Genomic DNA, 19,523 nt, shown 5'->3' with positions numbered 1-19,523 from the left:
TGGTACCCCTACTCCTAAATTCCTGGCTAATATGTTACAGAGCATAGGGGGTTTCCACTTTTTAGGCCTTTAACTTTCTAGCCCAGTCACTAGTTACAGTTGCCACTTTCATGGGGTACCCCTTCCAACTGGGGCACTGCATGATAAGAAGAACAGTGGTCATCCAGAAGGGGGGGGGGGGGCTTGTGGCAGGTGGATCTCCCGGGTTTGGAAACATTAGCCCGGCACTGGGTGAGGCTGTACGGTTCAGAGACAGGTGCTGGATGCGTCGTCTTTTGGAGAGAGATCTTCCCTCACTGAAGCAGTAGCTATCTGGGGAGGTTTCACAGGCAAGACAGTTGCTGGGACTGGACCTTCCAAATCTGCCCAGGAGAAGAAACAAGTTCAGGTGCTGTTGTGCTGCCCTATGAAAGGACAGCCCTTGTCCATATAGACTATGCCCTCACCTGAGGCGCTTGCCGTTTTCCGGCTCTTGTCTCTCTAGCTGGGTGAAAGGCATCTATATTTTTCTTGTTTCTTGTTTTGAGTTTTAGTTTTTACTTTCCCCTTGATTTTTGCAAGAAAATGGAAAAGATCCCCCAACCCTTACTGGGCCATTCTGGGTATCATACTCAACAATGGCATCCAAAATGGATGAGGAAAGAGTGGTGTCTGCTTCTGCTTCTGATGAGGTCTCAGAGCTATTCTCTTCCATGACCACAGACTGTGTATGTACCTGCTACTGCTACTGGCCATCACTCAATAGGTTCTTCTGGGTTGGGCGGGGTGGTGGGGGGGAAGAGAGAGAGAGAGAATGAGAGAGGGAGACAGAGAAAGAGAGAGAGGGAGAGACTCATCACAAAAGCATCCCCAACACAGCAAAAACATTTCAGGTGCGTGTCCTGCTGGTGGTAGGATAGATTTTTTTCCCCCCATCTTCTCCTGACCCTAAACTCCAGTCCTAGGAAGCACAGGCAGACCCAGTTTGATCTCTTGTTGGGGGAGAGACAGCAATGCCATTTGCCAACATCCTTGGTGTCTGAGCAAGGCTCAGCCTGAATAATGATGGCAAAGGGTCAGAAAAGGTGCCTGACCATTCTGCTATGGGCACAGCCTGCAGATGTGCAGGAGATTATGTCTCTGCAACACTCACACTCACGGATGCAAATCTCACAGGCAGCAGCATCATCTTCAAACTGAAGGACAGCTCTACTACAATCCGTCCATAAAATGAGAACTCTACGGTAATAATAATCCCTTCCCCTCAGGCTGAACTAATAGTTTAAAAACTCGTCAAGATCCCTACATGAAAGCTGATGTAGAGGGATAGTATTTATCACAGACGCAGCCCCGATACCATTGTAAACTCTTTGATTTTGCCAACTGCAGCCAACATTTCAAGCCATCGCAACAACTGACTTTATCCAGCATATGGAGTCTTAGCAGCAGCCTCATTGTTTCTATAGCAACTAATGTACTTTGAAGCGGAAAAAATGGAGCGAGACTGAGGAATTGACAAAAATGTAAGAAATCAACCAAGTACGGACCATGAAGCGGCTCTGGGATGGTCATGAAATGATCCGTTTTTATCGCCACCTCTTGGGGCGACGCGTGGCAAGTGCATTTGATTTCTTGCCCTATTGTTATCTTCACCCGAGGTTGCGAAGGGTGCCAAAATTAGAACTCGGTTCTTCTTGGTGAAAGGCTAATGGCCTAGCAACTCTTGGAGCAAAGAAGTGGAAAAGAAGTGGAAACGATCAAGAAAGTGTTGGCCTCCTTCGGGCCTACCGTTCCCTTTCTCTGCTTTCCATTACAACAGCAAGCAGAAAATCAGGTGTTCGGTAGCGATGCCCAGGTCTTCGGTTTCTTCTGTTCTTTGGTTTCTAGTGGGAGGTCCTAGTAAGGCAAACATGAAAGGACCGATGTAATTCAACAGGCAGGGTCAGGAATGGAATGCTTTCAGCAAGCTTTGTATGGCTCAGCTGTGCTCCATTTTATTTCATTTCCCTTCAGTTGGCCATGGGCAGAGCGAAGGCGAACGGATGATTGTGTCCGATTTCCATGTTTTCATCAGGGACGTTTTGCAGCATGTTGACTTCATGCAGAAAGATCACCCTGGGCTCCCTATCTTCCTCCTGGGGCATTCCATGGTAAGCATTCCACAGTAATCACAGTTGTTAACGATTCTCTTCTCTGACAGGGCACCCGGGCCAAAGAGGAGTCTGGATGGCCGCAGCCTTCCATTTGGAAATGGAATGGATAAGAGAGAAAGGGGCCGAAGGGAAGGAGAGACTTTCCTTTCCCTTTTTCCTAACTGCTCTTCCTCTGGCTAGTATTTGATGCCCTCCCTCCCCCTCCCCCCTTCCCAGCCCACCTCACCGCCCCAGGCTGTAATGCTTTTTTTCCAGAGTGCCTGACTCAAAGCCCTGGAAACTAGAGTTGTGGCCACAGTCATTCTTCGGTCCCCCTGTTGAAACCGCTAACAAGGATGCCAGTGAGTGTTAATTGAGGTGTTGGGGGTGATTTGTTATTTGGAAACCTGGTCATTTTTTGAACCAGGTTGGGGCCTCCAACGCATTTCACACTGGGGCTACTGAACAGCTGTCAGATGGTAACAACTTCTGATCACCACAATCTGCCTGATTCAGACAAGTGACTGAGATGTGAAAAAGCTCTGTGATTAATGACTAAGGAGTGAAATGTGGCACTACCCTTTAACCTCCTCATTAGAGCAGCCAAAAGTCCAAGTGGAAAGCAAAACTTAGGGCTCGTTTGTGCCAAACATTTCTAGGTGCACTCCGAGGCAGTGAGTCTTCAGCTGCACGGAAGCTCCCCGAACATTCTCCGGGGAAGCTAACTCCTCTGCGATCTTTATTGAGCAAGAGAGCAGTGCCCCCCTCTCTGTTTCTGATCTGAATACTAAAAATCTCACCCAGTTCCCACCAGAAGGACAAACTGGATCTTTGCCAGCTTCTGGCTTGAAATGAAGTGCGAATGTGTTATTGTTTAACTTTCAACCCACGAGCAGGAACCTTATTTATATCTCTCTGAAATGTTTGCTCTTGGAAAACCCAGAGAAAAAGCACTTGTAATAAAATAATTGTCGACCTAGTTTATCCAACATTCCATGGTTTCCTTTCCAAGGTAGTATCCTTCCGAACTCTTGGCAACCTCTGCAGCTTGGAAGACTTCATCCCCACAGAAAGATCATCCTGGGCAACCATCTGTGGCCGTCGGGATCGACGTCCAGGAGGGCAGGAGTAGGGGGAGTCAGAGTAGTTCAGCCAGCACACGTTTCCTCAAAGCCACTCGTTGCCACGGCCTTACCTGTGGTCCTCTGTTCTTATGTTCTATATGCTCAATAGAAACATGTGATGCTGGGTCCAAAAGTAGCCTTCAGGATATCTGTTGATTTTTGCATTGCAGGGAGGAGCCATCTCCATCCTAACAGCATCAGAGAGACCCGGGCACTTTGCAGGCATGGTGTTAATTTCTCCTCTTGTTGTCGCCAGCCCTGAATCAGCGACGACATTTAAGGTAAAATGACATTTGGATCAGAGACACACGGTTACTCAAGGTTCACTGGGCGATCAAAACAACCGTAATCGCCAGACGTATTCCCTTCGTGGATCCTGCTCCCAGATTTGCCCAGGTTCAGTGCCTCCTCAATCAACCAGTGGTATTTGTTGAGCGCTTACTGTGGTGCAGAGCACTGTACTAACCACTTGGGAGAGTACAACAGAGTATCATACCTTCCTACCATTTCTGTGATCAAGTGAGTTTTTCAAAGATAAAGACTCTGTGCCTCCTGGATACGGATATGTGACTGGCAGGCTTTTCACAGGAACCTGCCTTTATTAACTGGGATCCAGCAAAACGCCACTTATGAATTTGTAAAAAATTCATTTTCCCATTGGTTTTCAATGCAGCACAACTTGCAGATTGAAATTCCAGCAAAGCCTACCACTGAGTGAAAGAATGATTTTTACTCTAAAGTATTCCACTAAGCGCACTTATTTTCTTCATCTGTAATGGGGGAGGGGACCAAGTGAATGAGTTTACAACTCTATTTTCTAAGAAGAGAAGGAGTAAACTTACAGTTGATAACGTAAAAAGAGAACGAAATCATAAGGGGCTTTTTGTAATCTTCCCCTCAAGATGGGCTTAAAGTTAACGCTTAAATATTCAGCTTTTCTTTATGCTGTTCTTAATGAAGTGTACAAATTTTGCTGAAGTGATTTATTTCCGTATCGTTCAGCCATATCCTGTTATGGGTGTAGCCTCCATCTGTAGGGATCATTTGTAAGAGAAGGACTTTGGAAGAGTCGTTCCTTTTTTCAGGTCAGAGGTACTACTTGGTAATTATTATGTCCTCGGTAAATTGAAATGCAAGGGACAAAAAGGAAAATAACTGGACTTGGATTACTTGATATTTGTATTAAACAACAACATAGGGCATCTAGTCAGCTGGGGAATAGTAGGTTGCTTCTATTTATGCACTCCTTTAAGTAAATCATTAAGGCTTAATGAGGTTTCATTGTATATTATTAATGCAGTGATTGGATGAAATGGTGCAATTATTTTCTTAATAGTAGTAATGCTCATAATTAAAGTAACATTTAACATGTATTGGGTTGCCTCAGAAGTAAAAATAGTTCTATCAGCTATTTAAATGTTGATGTCTGATAGTGCAATATGCTGACAGCGACTGAATCTACACAGGATAAACCCGAACAGCAGGTTGAAAAAATAATAGCAGAGTCAACAGGTTTTTTTATGGCCCCGGTGAAATGTGCTGCATTTCCCTGGCATAAAAAATCTGCCACTGTACTTTTTGCCATATTTCAAATAGGAAGGATTGAAAAGCATTAGGTTCAGTCCCGGCAGACACAGGTCTTTTTCCGTAAGGGTATGTCCTCATTCAAGCCTCCTGTCCTGACCTGATTGACAGCTGGTGCCTGGAAGCGCTGGCGACTCTGTGCGGCTTCCCTCTCTCTGGCTCCAGGTCTGTCTGCTCCCTGGAGACTGCCCTGTGGGACTCCCTACCGGATGGCAGCAGGATAGAGAGTCTGGCTGGAAAAACCCAAAATGTTCTCTGGTGGTCAAGAGAATGGGCTAATACCCCAGTTCCTCGGCTCCAAAAACATTAGTCTAGGTCACCCGGGACGACCCTCCTCGTATTAGGTTGGGGCTTAAAGGTTCAGTTTGCCGTGTGCAGATTCAGGACGAAAGGGGAATTTTCCATTTGAAAATGAGGTCACTGACATGTCCCATTCATGTGAATTCAGCTTGAAAAGATTGACGCCTGATCACATAAATTAGTCTCATTTATCCAGCTCAATTAGAGCCGAGCACAATTCACGTGCAACAATAATAATAATAATAATTGTGGTATTTGTTAATCGCTCACTAGGGGCCAAGCACTGTTCTAAGCGCCGGGGTAGATACACAGTAATCAGGTTACAAGGTAATCTGGATCAGTATATAACCCTCTGGAGAGTCCAGGGGGAGACGTTTAAGTGATTTGTAATCCAGGAAAACGGTTTGCTTTAATAGACAGTGCATGTAGGCCTACTGCTTGTTGCTGGTAACAGGTGAATTCTGGAAACTGTAGAACATCAGAACAAATCTGAAGACACAAGAAATGACTGAATAGTGCAAATGAAATTTTAGTTACGTTACTGTATGCTGAGCCAAAAAGGATTGTTCTAAACCAGAGAGCTGGATAAGGGGCTAGATAAACAAGGTTGTACTATACCCAGGAGTTGAAACAACCTAAATAAGATCAAGGAAATGAAACAGAAACATGGGTATCATTTTGTTCTTGGTTTTGCTGTTGTTTCACTGCCATATTTTCTTTAGCAGCAAATCGGTCGAAAACGGAAAGTGGATTTTGAAGGGGACAAAAAAATGGCAGTTAGACTGGCGAATGGGTAAAGAGGTGATGCGAAGATCAAGCTCCTCTTGCTTTTTCCTACCTCCTATGACTTCTGGTTCCCAAGTCAGCCCTCACTCAACTGTATTTACTGAAGGGTTACTGTGTGCAGAGCACTGTACTAAGCGCTTGGGAGAGTAGAATATAATAATAAAACAGAATTGGGTAGGCACATGCCCTGCCCACAACAAGCTTACATCTAAAATAAGAGATGACCTTCACACCCTCTTTCCAGTGCCTCTCCTGGCTGACCATTCATTGACTAATTCTGGCCAAGGCAAATTCAGTTTCACCCTGCCCATCAGAGTCCAAGGTTTGGATCCCATAGCCATAGACACCTCTTCCAGTCCAAAATGCATTGGTTTTTGTCTTATGAAAACACCCAGAGCATACAATCTACTGCATGTTAGCTTTTATTAAACTCCCTGCATTCGTCTCATTCCCATTCCATGTGCTTAATTACCTTCTACATGTTTGTAAGTCTGACCTGCCAACTTTTCCTAAGGAATTTCGAGAGCCGCAATTTGTGTTTTACAGCATCAGGCAAGCAGTAAAGCAATTATCAAATGTATTATGGGTGTATAATACCCAAAGCCTCTTGGTACAAATCCAACTATGTCATGAGACGCCAACATATTCTTTACAAATGTAAAGAAACAAAATGTGTTTCTTCTGTGGAAAGTTGTTTTGCTGATGATTGGGATTTATTTAGCCTGGAGGGGGGAAGTCTGAGAGGTGACTGTATAATGTTCTGTAAGTACGTGAAAGATTTTATCTGGAGAATTTTGTCCAGGCAATTTCCACCGCCAATAAATGGCCAGCGAGGAGGAGTGTTAAAGTTTGAGACGGGGCTTACCGGCTTAAAGGAGGTTGTCTCTTTCTCTGAAGTCCTTTAAGAGAGAAAGGAATTACACATCTCTCTCCAGAGTGGTTATGGGATAGATTGTTTGGCCTGGAGACAAAGGAATGGCTTTAAAGCAACCCTTTTTTAATGGTATGTGTTAGGCACTTACTATGTGCCAAGCACCGTACTCAGCGCTGGGGTAGATCCGAGCTAATCGACTGGGATGCAGTCTGTGTCCCACTTGGGGCTCACAGTCTTAATCCCCGTTTTACAGATGAGGTAACAGGCACAGAGAAGTGAAGTGATTTGTCCAAGGTCACACAGCAGACATGTGGCAGAGCCGGGACCAAGAATGTACTCTGTACCCTTACTGTCATTGAGCAGGGAATTCTGCTGATAGATTTAACCGATGGGCGTATTTCATAAAGCAGTTGTATCTTTAACCACCTCTTGGTTGCTCCCAACAAAAATTCAGGGCCTGGACAACTCCTCGTTTGCCACAGGAACACTTTCCCCCTTTCACCCTGTTGCTGATCAGAGGCCACACTTCCTCACTTCTTAATCCTCACAGGGGTCCTAACTGAGAGAGTTCTTGTTGGTTACATATTCCCTGAGCCACTCTAAGGACTTGATGGGACTTGGCAGGGAAGACTTGTCAGCCAGAAGAGTCTATTATTCTCTGACCCTAAATACCATGACACAGTAACCTCAGTGGGTTAGCTGCTGTCATGACCTGTTCCACTTGGCAGACCGGACTCGCCCTCCCAGTTTATCGAGCCTTCCGTAATGAACATTACCAATGTTCCACATAAGCATGTTGCCAAAAGAGGTTTTGACAGCCTGACCTCTTGATTTTTCAATGTTTCAGAACGGTTCTGAGAAGGACTAATTTTACACCTCTCCGAGCTCGGCACATATTACCACGTTTAGTGTTGCTCTCCTCTTTGGCCCGGTTCACCGGAGAGCTCGTCCGGAGCTTTTGTAATCTCCTGCCTGACCTGGGGTCCTTAGAGTTCCTTAAGAAGCACGGGCGGTATGGGGGCCGGATGGCACGTGAAAGAAACCCAGGCGAGTCAAGACGGCTGACTAATGCTGCAGCATTAGGCTTTTAGACTCTGCCTACGGAGAGCCCCCACATGCTCTGCCCTTTAACATTCATTAGCTTTCAATAGTCATTTTGGAATGTCAATTTGCATTCGGTCCTATCCAACATCCTTAACGTTACGATGATTGTAATTACCTTTCTCACGTCAAGTATTTCACCATCTGAGGTTTCAAAATGATCTTAGAGAGTCTATTAAAGCCTTTGGGATCAATAGGCACTCATGAATGTCTGCAGTACCTAAAGTGACAGGAGCTTCAGTTAAGTTAAATGCTACGGAATCATCATCATTCCTGTAGTGCATTTCTCAAGTCTGCCAAGGTGACCGTACTTCCGGCTCTGGTTAATTAGGATGATGAGTTAATCGGTCAGATGTTTCCTTGGCTTGTGGGAGAGTTTTTCTTCTCTTTTTCATGTATGAAAATCCCTTCATCCTGAAATGAAAAGACCTTTTCAGGTCTTTCCGGTTATAGCTTCATTAGACCCTACTCTGCTGTAGGTCAGACTCATCCAGAAGTTTATGCCGTGAAGAGCCGTTATGGTCTCATTCCCACTTCTTGGCTTGATCTGTAATAAGGCTTCTTTCACTGGTCGACAGAGACACCCTGGGCCAGAGCCCGGCAGACATCCGAGAGATTTGCCACCTTCCTTGTGAATGTCTTTGAATCAGTCCCATAACAGGGAATCAAGCCAATATATCCCATCCCTCTTCTCCCCGGGGGAATTCACCACAGCCTCGATACCAGCCCCCTCCTAAGTTGAGTTTTTGGGATCTCTTCATAACCACTGCAGGAGTCGGGTTTGGCAGCGGGCGGCATAAGAGGCATGATCAAATCGACATCGGCAGTAGCGGCTCAATGGACCCCGATAGCCATTTGGGTGAGCCGGCTCCTCCCCCTCACCCACCCCACCACGCCTGGTGCCTTTCTTTTCTCTTGCCTTTCAAATCTACGGAGCAGGGTTCGGGGCTGATGGTAGAGAACGGGAATTGGAGGATTACAGGGGCAGAGTGTATGTCTTCTTCACCTTAAATGGCATGGGCACCCTAGCGGAACATTGACTGGTAATGTTGCCCGTGCTCGTCTCCTCCCCTCCTCCTCTGCTCCTCATCAACCCATTTTCGAGCCTCCTTGAGAGCTGCTTTCTCTTTCTCTGACTTTCTTCTCCTGTTCCTTGGGTCCCTCTCCTCCTTTTTCCCTTCTTCCCAGCCCTCGCCTCTGCTCCCTGCCCTGCCCTTTTCTGTTTATCACCCAAAACAGGCCTTAGTGGAACAAAGAAAGTATTAAAGGATTAAAGAACGTTTTAGACCTTTGAAAAGGTTTGGGCTGTTGTCTTCTGTTTTTGACCAAACTCTCAATTCCATTTTTGTCCACTTCTGAGTTGTCTTTTTTTAAATGTGAGTTCTTGTGGGCAGGGAACTGTGTCTTTCTTGATGTCCTCTGTATAATGCCCAGCAGAATGCCAAGCTTATGAAGACAGTTCATAAATATTATTTCATTCCTATTGTGATCACTGAGGTATCCTGTCCCTCATATACATATATAACTGAACAAATTGTTCTTGTTGCCATGACACCAGAATTCTTCACCGGTTGTCAACTTTAAAAATTGCAATTGCAATTTCTGTTTAAACCTGTGGTTACTAGTCCTTGGAGGGACATGCCGGGATCTTTCTAGTCTTCCCCAAACATCCTTAATCTGTTTCATACCAGCGACCTTTGGAGGAGAGTCAGAGAGAGAGACAGAGAGAGACACAGAGAGAGAAATGACTTACCTCTAATTCTCTTTCTCAAAAGGTGCCTTAAGTTGAATAAATTCACACTGACCCACCCACCTTCCCCTACAATACTAGAAATGATGTATTATTGTAATTATAACCTACTGCCTGTGCTGGAAAGAGTAATGGATCATTTGGGATCAGCAGCAGTCAAGGCACCCACCAAGAATTTGGAATATTCCCCTTGGTGGTGGGAGTGTTTAACTGCTATGTAATCTGAGAGCTATGGGGGTTTGTACTGGCCTCCCCTCAGGGGACAGAGACCCCTTGCCTCTTGTTACAGGGAAAAAAAAATCAGAAGCAATTCCTCTTGGAAAATTAGTTTTGTTTGATTGAGGATCTTTTCTCAAGGAAAACCTTTAGACCACAAATTTTCCCTCATTAAATGAGTCTGGACATTTAAAGGAGGCCAACACAAAGGAAAAAGGGAATTTGTGGGAAGATAAAATTACCAGTCTGTTGTCACTGTCTTCTGGAGGTAGGGTCCTGCAGAACTATCTACACACCTTCTCACCTCTTTCTTCTTTCTTTATGGTATCTGTTAAGTGCCGCCAAACACTGTTCTAAGCACTGGGGTAAAGTACACGTTAATTAGACTGGAAACAGGCTCACAGCCTAAATAGGAGGGAGAACAGGGATTGAATCCCCATTTCACAGTTGAGGAAACTGAGGCACAGAGAAGTTAAGTGACTTGCCCAAGCTCACACAGCAAGCATTTGGCAAAGCTGGGATTAGAACCCAGATCCTCTGACTCCCAAGCCCGTGTTCTGTCCACTAGGCCACACTGCCTCCCCAAAGTCAAGTGCAAGCCTGTTCTATCAGCCCACTGCTGTTCGTACACTACACATCTTTTTCATTTTCCTCTTCCTCATCATCATCGTCAGATAACATTTATTGGATGCCCTTTTGTAACATAACACTTTACCCCATCTTTTCCTGGACTGAGTAAGCACTTTAGTTTTAAAAAAGAATCGACTGGACGTTCTTGTATCGTACTTAGTCATCCACCGGTAAGTACATGGCATCTGGTGGTGGGCTTGAGAGTAATCAGGTGGTGGACAGCAAAAGAAATTCAATCAGCACTTCACCTTTCAAAATTCTTCTAGTTTGATTCACATAAGGATTTGTGTTGATGAATGAACTCAGTGTAAGACAGCTCTTTGTGTTCTCTAAGCCTAGACATAGGAGTAATAGAGAGAGTAGGCTCGAGTAGGTGGAGAAGGCAAGGATCAAGGCTGAAGAGGTTTATGTTTCTTGAATTCACGGGGAATCCTTCTGCAAGGTACAGACTTGTAAATACATACAGTGTCTTTAGCTCCCTTAGAGCATTTTTCTTCAACACTCTGAAAAGCAAGAGTCATGTGCACTGGGGAAATGGAAGCGCTGTGTGTATGTGTGTGTCTGTGTGTGCGTGGCCTTTTGTACACACACGCACACAAGCAGATGTGTTTATTCTTTAGTGACTTATATGGAGCATTTTTTACTCACCCTTTTCTATTTGCTAGGAAAGAATGCTGGGTTAGAACTGAAAGCTGTTTTTCTTGTTCATGCTCATTTACGTCTTGGCAATAGGCGCATTACATTAACCTATATAAAGCAACATTGTAGGAGAGGTCCAGGATGGGTTACCGCCCTTATGCAGGTAGGTCAATAGTGTAGAAAAAAGTGAATCTTCAAAGCGTCCACGGAAGCTTACTCTAAGCTCCTTAGAGACTGGAGGGTGGAAATAGTGGACTGCGATTTGGTTGAATAAACACCAGATTCCATTTCTTCCCATGGAACATAGTAGCGTGGAGGTATCGGAAGCTCTGTAGACAAAGGGGGACGTTACCTGGCTCAACCGTGACATTTCCTCCAGAGTTTGGACCCTCTGAGAACTGTCCCTACTTTTTTTTTTTTAACCTTCAGAGGATTCGATCTTCCACCAAAGAACGTTCCTATTGACCAGCTTATAATTTTGAAACGGTACCTTTCGAACGCAAGCGTTATAGGTTGGTTCCAGCCTGCACCTCCGTAACCACGTCATAGGGTCAGAGTGAGGTGGCAGGAGCAAAGGCCAATATCCTGTTGTTGGTTTTTTTTGTTGCCTCCCTTTCAGAGTGATGACCATCATTAGCAAAAGATCAAGGCCATTAGAGGTGGTAGCCCATTGGAGAAATAAAGAGACCAGGATTTAGAATGGAAGCTATTTAGAACTGGCTTGTTTAACTCTCCAGAGGGTGGCAAGCATTAGATTTTCTTAGTCAATGCCATGCACATTTTGCTGCTGTGCATTTTCGGGATCCCCAGAGCACTTACCAGTCAAAAGGAGTGCAACCTGGACAACTACTGTAAATGGTACAGAATATCACTTTGGAGTTGCAGGCGGGAGACAAGAACTGAAATGACTGCAGAAAGGCCAACAACAGCCACAGAAGTAAAAATAGAAATAGAAATGGTCCGCCTGAAGCAAGTCAATAAAAAGAAGGCTTTTTTCATTTCACTCATATGGATGAGAGCTGGAGTTAGTGACTGCCTGAATCTGAGAGAACAGAGTAGTGAACTCTTCATACGGGGTACTCAATCTTATGACATGATTCTGGTGACTATTCAGCTTTTGTGCCTTTCCTTTCATCAATTGTAAAAACCGTCACTTTGGAAACGTTGCCTCTCGTTACTCTCCTAACTGTCTGCATTCTCCCTTCCCCGTCAGGTTCTGGCCGCCAAAGTGCTCAATCTGGTTCTCCCAAACCTGTCTCTGGGGCCAATTGATTCCAGCGTGCTGTCCCGGAATAAGACAGAGGTAAGAATCATGTGCCCGGCTGGGGAGGACTTTTGGTTTGTTGGAAAGTGACTACCACCTTGACCGTGATCAAGTGGCTATGGTATCGCATTGAGGTGTGTGTTGGGGGTTGGTGGGGGCGGGCAAAAACCTTGCCGCCTCTCCCAAGCCCCCACTGTTGATTTACTCTGTGAAATCAAATGAGTCTCCTCACCTCATTTCTCGGTTTCCTGATCTGTACAGTGAGCTGGCACCGGGAGGTTCTCAGCCAACCAGTCACCCACCCGGGGGTCTGCTGTGCTGAGAGCCTGAATGGAACAGCACTCACCTTAGCTGCAGTATCGCTGTCCTCTCTCCATCTCCGCCGCCAAACCCCCTTCATCCCGGGCTAAGGCCAGGGGGTTGGCTGCTCCGATGGGGTGAGGAGCCCACAGCTTCAACTGAGTCCAGGAGGGACCGGAGGGCTGGATTGGGCACAGGTTTTTCTGGGCTCGGTCCCTTCCCCTGCTACTTCTGCACTGCTCCGTGGAAGAGGGAAGTTAGAAAAAATAGCACCTCTGAGACTGAAGTCTTGGAGCACCTTCCTGACTAAATTTAGAGTGGGAACATGCGGGCAAGACCTTAACTAATTCAGAGAGGGTGGGAGGATCTTTCAATTAGTGTGAGTGAGTCCTACCCACATTCTTTTCTACACTCCTGACATTATCATAAGAACTGTCCATTCTGTATTTAGCATGGCCAAACACACCCATTAAATGTTTTAATCAGCCCTGAAGGAAGGAGATAGTTCAGATAAAAGAAGATGCAGATGAGAAACGTGGGGTTGTTCCCCCCCCTCGACTCTTCCTCTAATCATCTTCAATTATCTATCTAATCATGTGATTTAACTAATCCAATTTAGACTCATTTGATTGCTTAGAGCAGCAGCCTATTGTAGGTGCGAGATGTCGTGCCATCTGTGCGACTTCCTTTTGTGAGCTAGGCCACGACGGTGGCGTGGTATAGCAAATCCACCACTTTCAGACATTCCTAATAATAGTTCTCCCCCGAATGTGCGATCTCTAGTAAAAACCAATTATCTTAGCAACGGCTGCACTATCACAACAACCCCGGGGGAAGAAAAAGCTCCCTCTCTTTGGAACGACACAGCCAGGTGTAGAGTTAAGTTTGTTTTTTATCCACTACTTTAAGGAATACCACCAGGAGGGGAACAAAAAGGGAATAAAGCAACTGAACTTTCTAAAGGCACTAGATTGGGGATTTCATCTCATTTTAAGATCAATCAAAATGACAGAAAATGCCATTCCCAGGTTTATACAAAAAAAAAAGCAGGCACCTACTGTAAACTCTAAGTGCAGCAAACAGGTTCTGCCATTTTCACATCCATCTCTGATGCATCCTGCTGTGACACATTGTAATTTATCAGGCTTCTGGCTGGCCAGGTAAGCTGTATTATTAGTTTGGAGACACTAATGAATTCCCTAGCTGTGGGTGATTGGAGGAGGGAAGGGTGATTGTATGCTTGCTCTTAGACACAGCAGATCTAGATTGACAAGGACAAAGCCTGGCAGTGGGTCTCTCATGTCCAATACGTTTCTGCAGTACAGCTCTTGTGTAGATTAGAGAATCAGCCATTAGGCTACAATCACTTTAAGTCCCCACTTGAACATTCTTATTAAACCTTCTACAACACACACACAAACAGGCAAAGAATGTATTCATGGAAAGTGGGAGCCACGATCTTTATTCTGAGGCTTAGGTCAACGTCTTGAGAACTGCATTAAAAAAAAAAAAACAAACCTTAAGGAAAAACCCATTTAAATAATGGAAGGGAGAAACCTGAACATTAAAGAGCATATTAGAATAGGGCTGTGACGCATGAAGCCTGCCTTAACTGCATATCGGAAAATTGCCGTTAAGTAAGAAATGTCAAAAAACGTGTTTGTTTTTGGACCAGATTATTGCTTAGTTTTCAAGTAAACATTAAAATTGAAATATTTGTAAAACACTGTGGCGATACAGACTCACAACAGCCCAGGAAGTTGATTCATTCATTCAATAGTATTTATTGGGCGCTTACTATGTGCAGAGCACTGTACTAAGCTCTTGGAATGTACAATTCGGCAGCAGATAGAGACGATCCCTGCCCGTTGACGGGCTCACAGTCTAATCGGGGGAGACAGATGGACAAAAACTAGACAACTTAATCGCCATAAATAGAATCAAGGGGATGTCCACCTCATTAACAAAATAAATAGGGTAATAAAAATATATGCAAATGAGCACAGTACTGAGGGGAAAGGAAGGGAGAGGGGGAGGAGCAGAGGGAAAGGGGGGAAAGGGGACTTAGCTGAGGGGAGGTGAAGGGGGGGCAGAGAGGGAGCAGAGGGAAAAGGGGAAGCTCAGTCTGGGAAGGCCTCCTGGAGGAGGTGAGCTCTCAATAGGGCTTTGAAGAGGGGAAGAGAGTTAGTTTGGCGGAGGTGAGGAGGGAGGACGTTCCAGGACAGCGGGAGGACGAAGCCTGGTGGCCTTTGTCAACATTGCTATCGTTCCACATAAAGCCTCCCTTGCTTGGAGTTTACAAAAGAGAAGCAGTGTGTCCAGCTGGATAGTGCACAGGCCTGGGAGTCAACAGGTTCTGGGTTCTAATCCTGCCTCTGGCACGCATCTGCTTTGTGACCTTGGGCAAGTCACTTCCCTTCTCTGTGCCTCAGTTACCTCATCTGTAAAATGGGGATTAAAACATTGAGCCCCATGTGGGATATGGACTGTGTCCAACCTGATGAACTTGTATGTACCCCAGTGCTTAGTTCTGTGCCTGGCAAAAAGTAAGCGTTTAACACATACTAATAAAAAGAACAACCTACACTGTACCGTCCGAATGCCTTTAAAAGAGAACAAAACAGTCACTCTCATGAAAGAAGACTGTGAGAGGTTCCAAATGTCAGATAATAATAATAATAATAACAATGTTGGTATTTGTTAAGTGCTTACTATGTGCAGAGCACTGTTCCAAGCGCTGGGGTAGATACAGGGTAATCAGGTTGTCCCACGTGAGGCTCACAGTTAATCCCCATTTTACAGATGAGGTAACTGAGGCACAGAGAAGTGAAGTGACTTGCCCACAGTCACACAGCTGCCAAGTGGCAGAGCCGGGATTCGAACCCATGACCTCTGACTCCCAAGCCCGTGCTCTCTCCACTGAGCCACGCTGCTTCTCATAATAATGGCGGTATTTGTTAAGCGCTTACTATGTGCAGAGCACTGTTCTAAGCGCTGGGGACATACAAGGTGATCGGGTAGTCCCACGTGGGGCTCAGTCTTCATCCCCATTTTACAGATAAGGGACCTGAGGCACAGAGAAGTTAAGTGACTTGCCCAAAGTCACACAGCTGGCAAGCGGCAGAGCTGGGATTCGAACCCATGACCTCTGACTCCCAAGCCCGGGCTCTTTCCACTGAGCCACCCTATCAGACCACTAGACCCGGGTTCAGTCACCGGCAGTGGCAGTAATATAGATGAACTGTGTGGTGGTTTCCCTTCCTGGACATCTAACATCCTAAACTTTTCCCTCTACCTCCCTAACCTTCCTGCTAGTGGCCATTTCAGATCTCTCACCTTTGAATCGATCCAAACCCCTCTTCGACTTATTGATATTTTGGGCCAGCACAACTTCCTGGGGTAATGAATTCCATAGGCTCACCCCTGGGGAAGGAAGTGTATCTTTGCATTTGGTTTAAACCGATCATATTCCCACTTCAGAAACTTCCCGCTCGTCCTATTGGTGTGGGATTTGCTGAGCAGTAATTCTGTGTATAGCCCGTCCCACACCCTTCAGGATTTTGCAAACTTCAGCCATGTCCCCTCTTAGTCTGTGTCTTTCCAGTGTCCTGTGTCCTCATGTAGAAGCTTCTCCATAGTGATTGTCAAAGGTCACTCAGCACTTTTCCCATAGCAAGCCAGGCAATGGACCATTGATTCATTTAATTAGGCATTCGGTCTCCAACAGGGTTCTTCAAAATGAGAGAGCGGCCCTCTCCTCACTCAACCCTCACTCAGACATGCACATGGTGTCCCCCTGGCCAATTGAACAGGGTGACTCTTTTCAAGGAAAAGCCTTCCTCGGGCAATTAATTTACATCCAGTTGCTTCTCAAAGGGACCCATCGATTATTTCAGAACTAAGTACCTCAGTCCTGACTAGTTTCAACTCAGTAGTACTAGCTAGACTACAATTCAAAGTTTCTGGGCTCTCATTGTATCAGGGGTAGCTATTATTTATACACGGAATCTATTCCTCCTCTAAACCAACTCTCTCTTCTCTATAAATAACTTCGGGACATCCTCCAAAAGCATTCCGACTCATTATATTCACAGCCGACCGGCCGTATGGTGAGTTATCCGTACCCAGGTTTCAGACATAAATCAGTGACTTTGCTTCCTTCCTTCCCAATATCTAATTCTGTTCTTCACCCTGGCTGTAATGAAGAAGAATGGGGAGCTCCACAGGCTTAAACACTAAATCGTGTCCTTTCCAGCAACTAACCGTTTTTCTCCACCACCCACTTTTCTCAACACCCCCTCCAACCCCGAAACAGACTCTAGAACTCTGCTTCGTCCCACCCCCACCCAAAAAAAATTTCATCTCTGGCATTTTCAGGAGCCGTAGGCTCAGGTTCCCGGAGTTGCTGCCTCAACCCCTTCAAATGGCTCCTACTATGATTCTGAATACTTTGTCATTTAGACAACAGCTATAAAAAGATACACCCCTTCTGCTCACTCTTCCCCAGGACAGTCCTGCAAAGGAGGACTCCCACCGGCGTGGGTCTTTCTGATCAGTACTATTTAGATAGCTGTTTCTATCCTGTGAACAATGTCTATCATTCATATTTTGGAATCCACACAAAGGATTTGTCTGTTTTGCTGTAGCTAAAAATTCCCTGTTGCTTAAAAGAAAAAAAAAACCACCATTAGAACATCTCTTGGCATGTGCAGAATTGTATGGGGGTGGCTGGTGGAAGCTTATATGAATTGATCTACATTATTTTACTCCATGGGAATAGAGTGTCTGTCAATCCAGCCACCCACCCCTTTTTTATCCCCCTCCCCCCAGCCCCGAGCCCTTCATCTGTTGCCTTTAGTAGAATAGCTCAAAACCCTGCCTCTACTTTAGAGTAGCTTCTAACACAGCTCCAAAACAAGGGATAGATTAGCCAACGCCAGTTGCTAAGTAGCCAGAGGAACCTGGTGTTTTTGTTTAAATTGCCGATGAAAAGTCACTGAGTTTTGGGTGGAAATGTCAGGTTACACCCAGCTGCTAAAGTGAGAGTCGAGGAAATTAGACCCACTCAGTGCTCCGGAAAGTAAAGTTGAACTTTTCTCACAAATGCGTCTACTCGACTACAGTTTCTTGTAAATATAGGTTGCGTCAACGAGCTTACAAAGGGAAGATATTTAAAACAAAGTTAAGTGAAAGGGCTTTCAAGCTGAGGTAATCAGTTGAATCCCTTAGCATCTATTTACTTCCCTAACTGTATTCAGGAGATATGAAGTCATAGGTACCAACTTCTGATTCTGAGATACCGTGTTAGGAAAAAGAGTATTTTCATTTTTTGCTGGACGCCTCTTGTTTCCATCCCAATCCGTTGGGGCCAGGGAGATGAGCACCTACTGGGTTCAGGGCACTGTGCTAGGTGCTTGGGCAACATAGCAGAGAAATAAAAGATGCAATCCCTAGCCTCCAGGAGCTTACAGTCTAATTGTTTAGGCAAGTTTTGATCCCTAGTCTCATGAATAACAAAAGAAAATAAGGCTTACCTAAACTATAAAAAAAAGTATACCATCGTTTTTCAGACTTGGCTATCTGCCAGCACACTATTCAGAAGCTACATTTTCCAAGAAATATCAAAGTGTTCCTTTCTCCAATCTGACATGCAGATATTTATTTTAGGATTTTGTGACGTGTCATTTTTTTCCTGGTCTTAACACGCTGCTGCCAATTGTAAGTCATGGAACTTTAATTTGTCCTCCCCTAACCTCGTAAATTAGCTTCACTTCTCTACTGGTCTACCTAGATCTTGGAAGACCTACTCTGATGTTTCTATTTGGCCAAAGGGATAATGCCCTGTTTTTTTCCTCGACCAAGGGCTATTGAAACCGATGCTGTACTTTCAGGAGTAGAATGAAGCCGTTCTACCAAACCTTTAAAACAGAGATGATGTATACCAGCAGGATTCATCATCATCAATGGTATTTGTTGAGCATATTTACTATGTACTAAGCGCTTGGGAGAGTACAATACAGCAGAGTTGGCAGACACATTCCCTGACCCCTCTAGGATGGAAGCTCATTGTGGGCAGGGAACGTGTCTATAAACTGTATTGTATTTTACTCTCCCAAGCACATAGTACAGTGCTCTGCACCCAGGAAGCACTCAATAAATACCACTTATTGATTGATTGGGGTGGGCGTGGGGAGAATTGGCTCAAATCCCACCCACAAATTTAAAATTGAACTTGAAGCCAGGTAACCCACAGAGTGAAGGCATCCTCAGATATTCTGGAGAGAAGGGGAGTCACCTGAGACAAAACAGAAAAGCCTCAAGAACCAGAGAAGGGAGTAAAGGCACTAAAGAAGACAGATAGAAGCTGTTTCAGCCTCTGAGCTTCCCTCCCAAGAGTCCCCCTGCATCCTTTTGTAACCCATTCTCTTCCTGCTTCTTCCAACCTCTCTTTTCCCCTGGGGCTTCTGACTACTTTCAGCCAGAAAAGAAAGGCTCAAAATACTCGCAGATCATGGCCTGAAATTATAACTTCGGATTTGGGTTCGCGATTTTTGGACGCTAGTCACCTACCAGACGGTTAAGAAAAAAAAAAGCTGGGGCAAGATGAGGGCGATATGGGGCTACTCAGTAAAACTGTATGGACCGCACTTCTAACCCCCACTGATCTGGAGGAGTCTATTTCTATGAGGCTGAGTCACCTCCTCTCTTAAAAATACTAAAAATGGATACGGTTCAAATGGAGGCCAGGGTGAATGAAGGGACCGAGTCGTTAAAGAGACCCAGAGGAACAGACAACACTTCTGTTACCTTCTTGAACTGAGTAATTGAGATCCATGAGAGATTG

General features: G+C 45.1%; 1 protein-coding gene across 5 annotated transcripts in view; it reads left to right on the top strand.

The window, feature by feature from the left end:
- Window positions 1-19,523, top strand: part of MGLL (monoglyceride lipase) — a 197,199-nt gene that overhangs the window by 166,815 nt on the left and 10,861 nt on the right. For 4 of the 5 annotated variants that reach the window (XM_007668314.4, XM_007668315.4, XM_039910097.1 and 1 more), the window contains 4 exons: window positions 1,993-2,129; window positions 3,406-3,516; window positions 8,653-8,739; window positions 12,329-12,418. In XM_007668314.4, the coding sequence (XP_007666504.1) occupies window positions 1,993-2,129; window positions 3,406-3,516; window positions 8,653-8,739; window positions 12,329-12,418 (425 nt within the window). The remainder of the gene's footprint in view (window positions 1-1,992; window positions 2,130-3,405; window positions 3,517-8,652; window positions 8,740-12,328; window positions 12,419-19,523) is intronic. The other variant, XM_029051065.1, reaches the window with a different exon arrangement.

The sequence above is a fragment of the Ornithorhynchus anatinus genome, chromosome X1 (genome assembly GCF_004115215.2).
Source record: "Ornithorhynchus anatinus isolate Pmale09 chromosome X1, mOrnAna1.pri.v4, whole genome shotgun sequence".
NCBI lineage: Eukaryota > Metazoa > Chordata > Mammalia > Monotremata > Ornithorhynchidae > Ornithorhynchus > Ornithorhynchus anatinus.
Note: the sequence above shows the minus strand (reverse complement) of the source record. Positions and strands in the feature narration are given on the sequence as shown.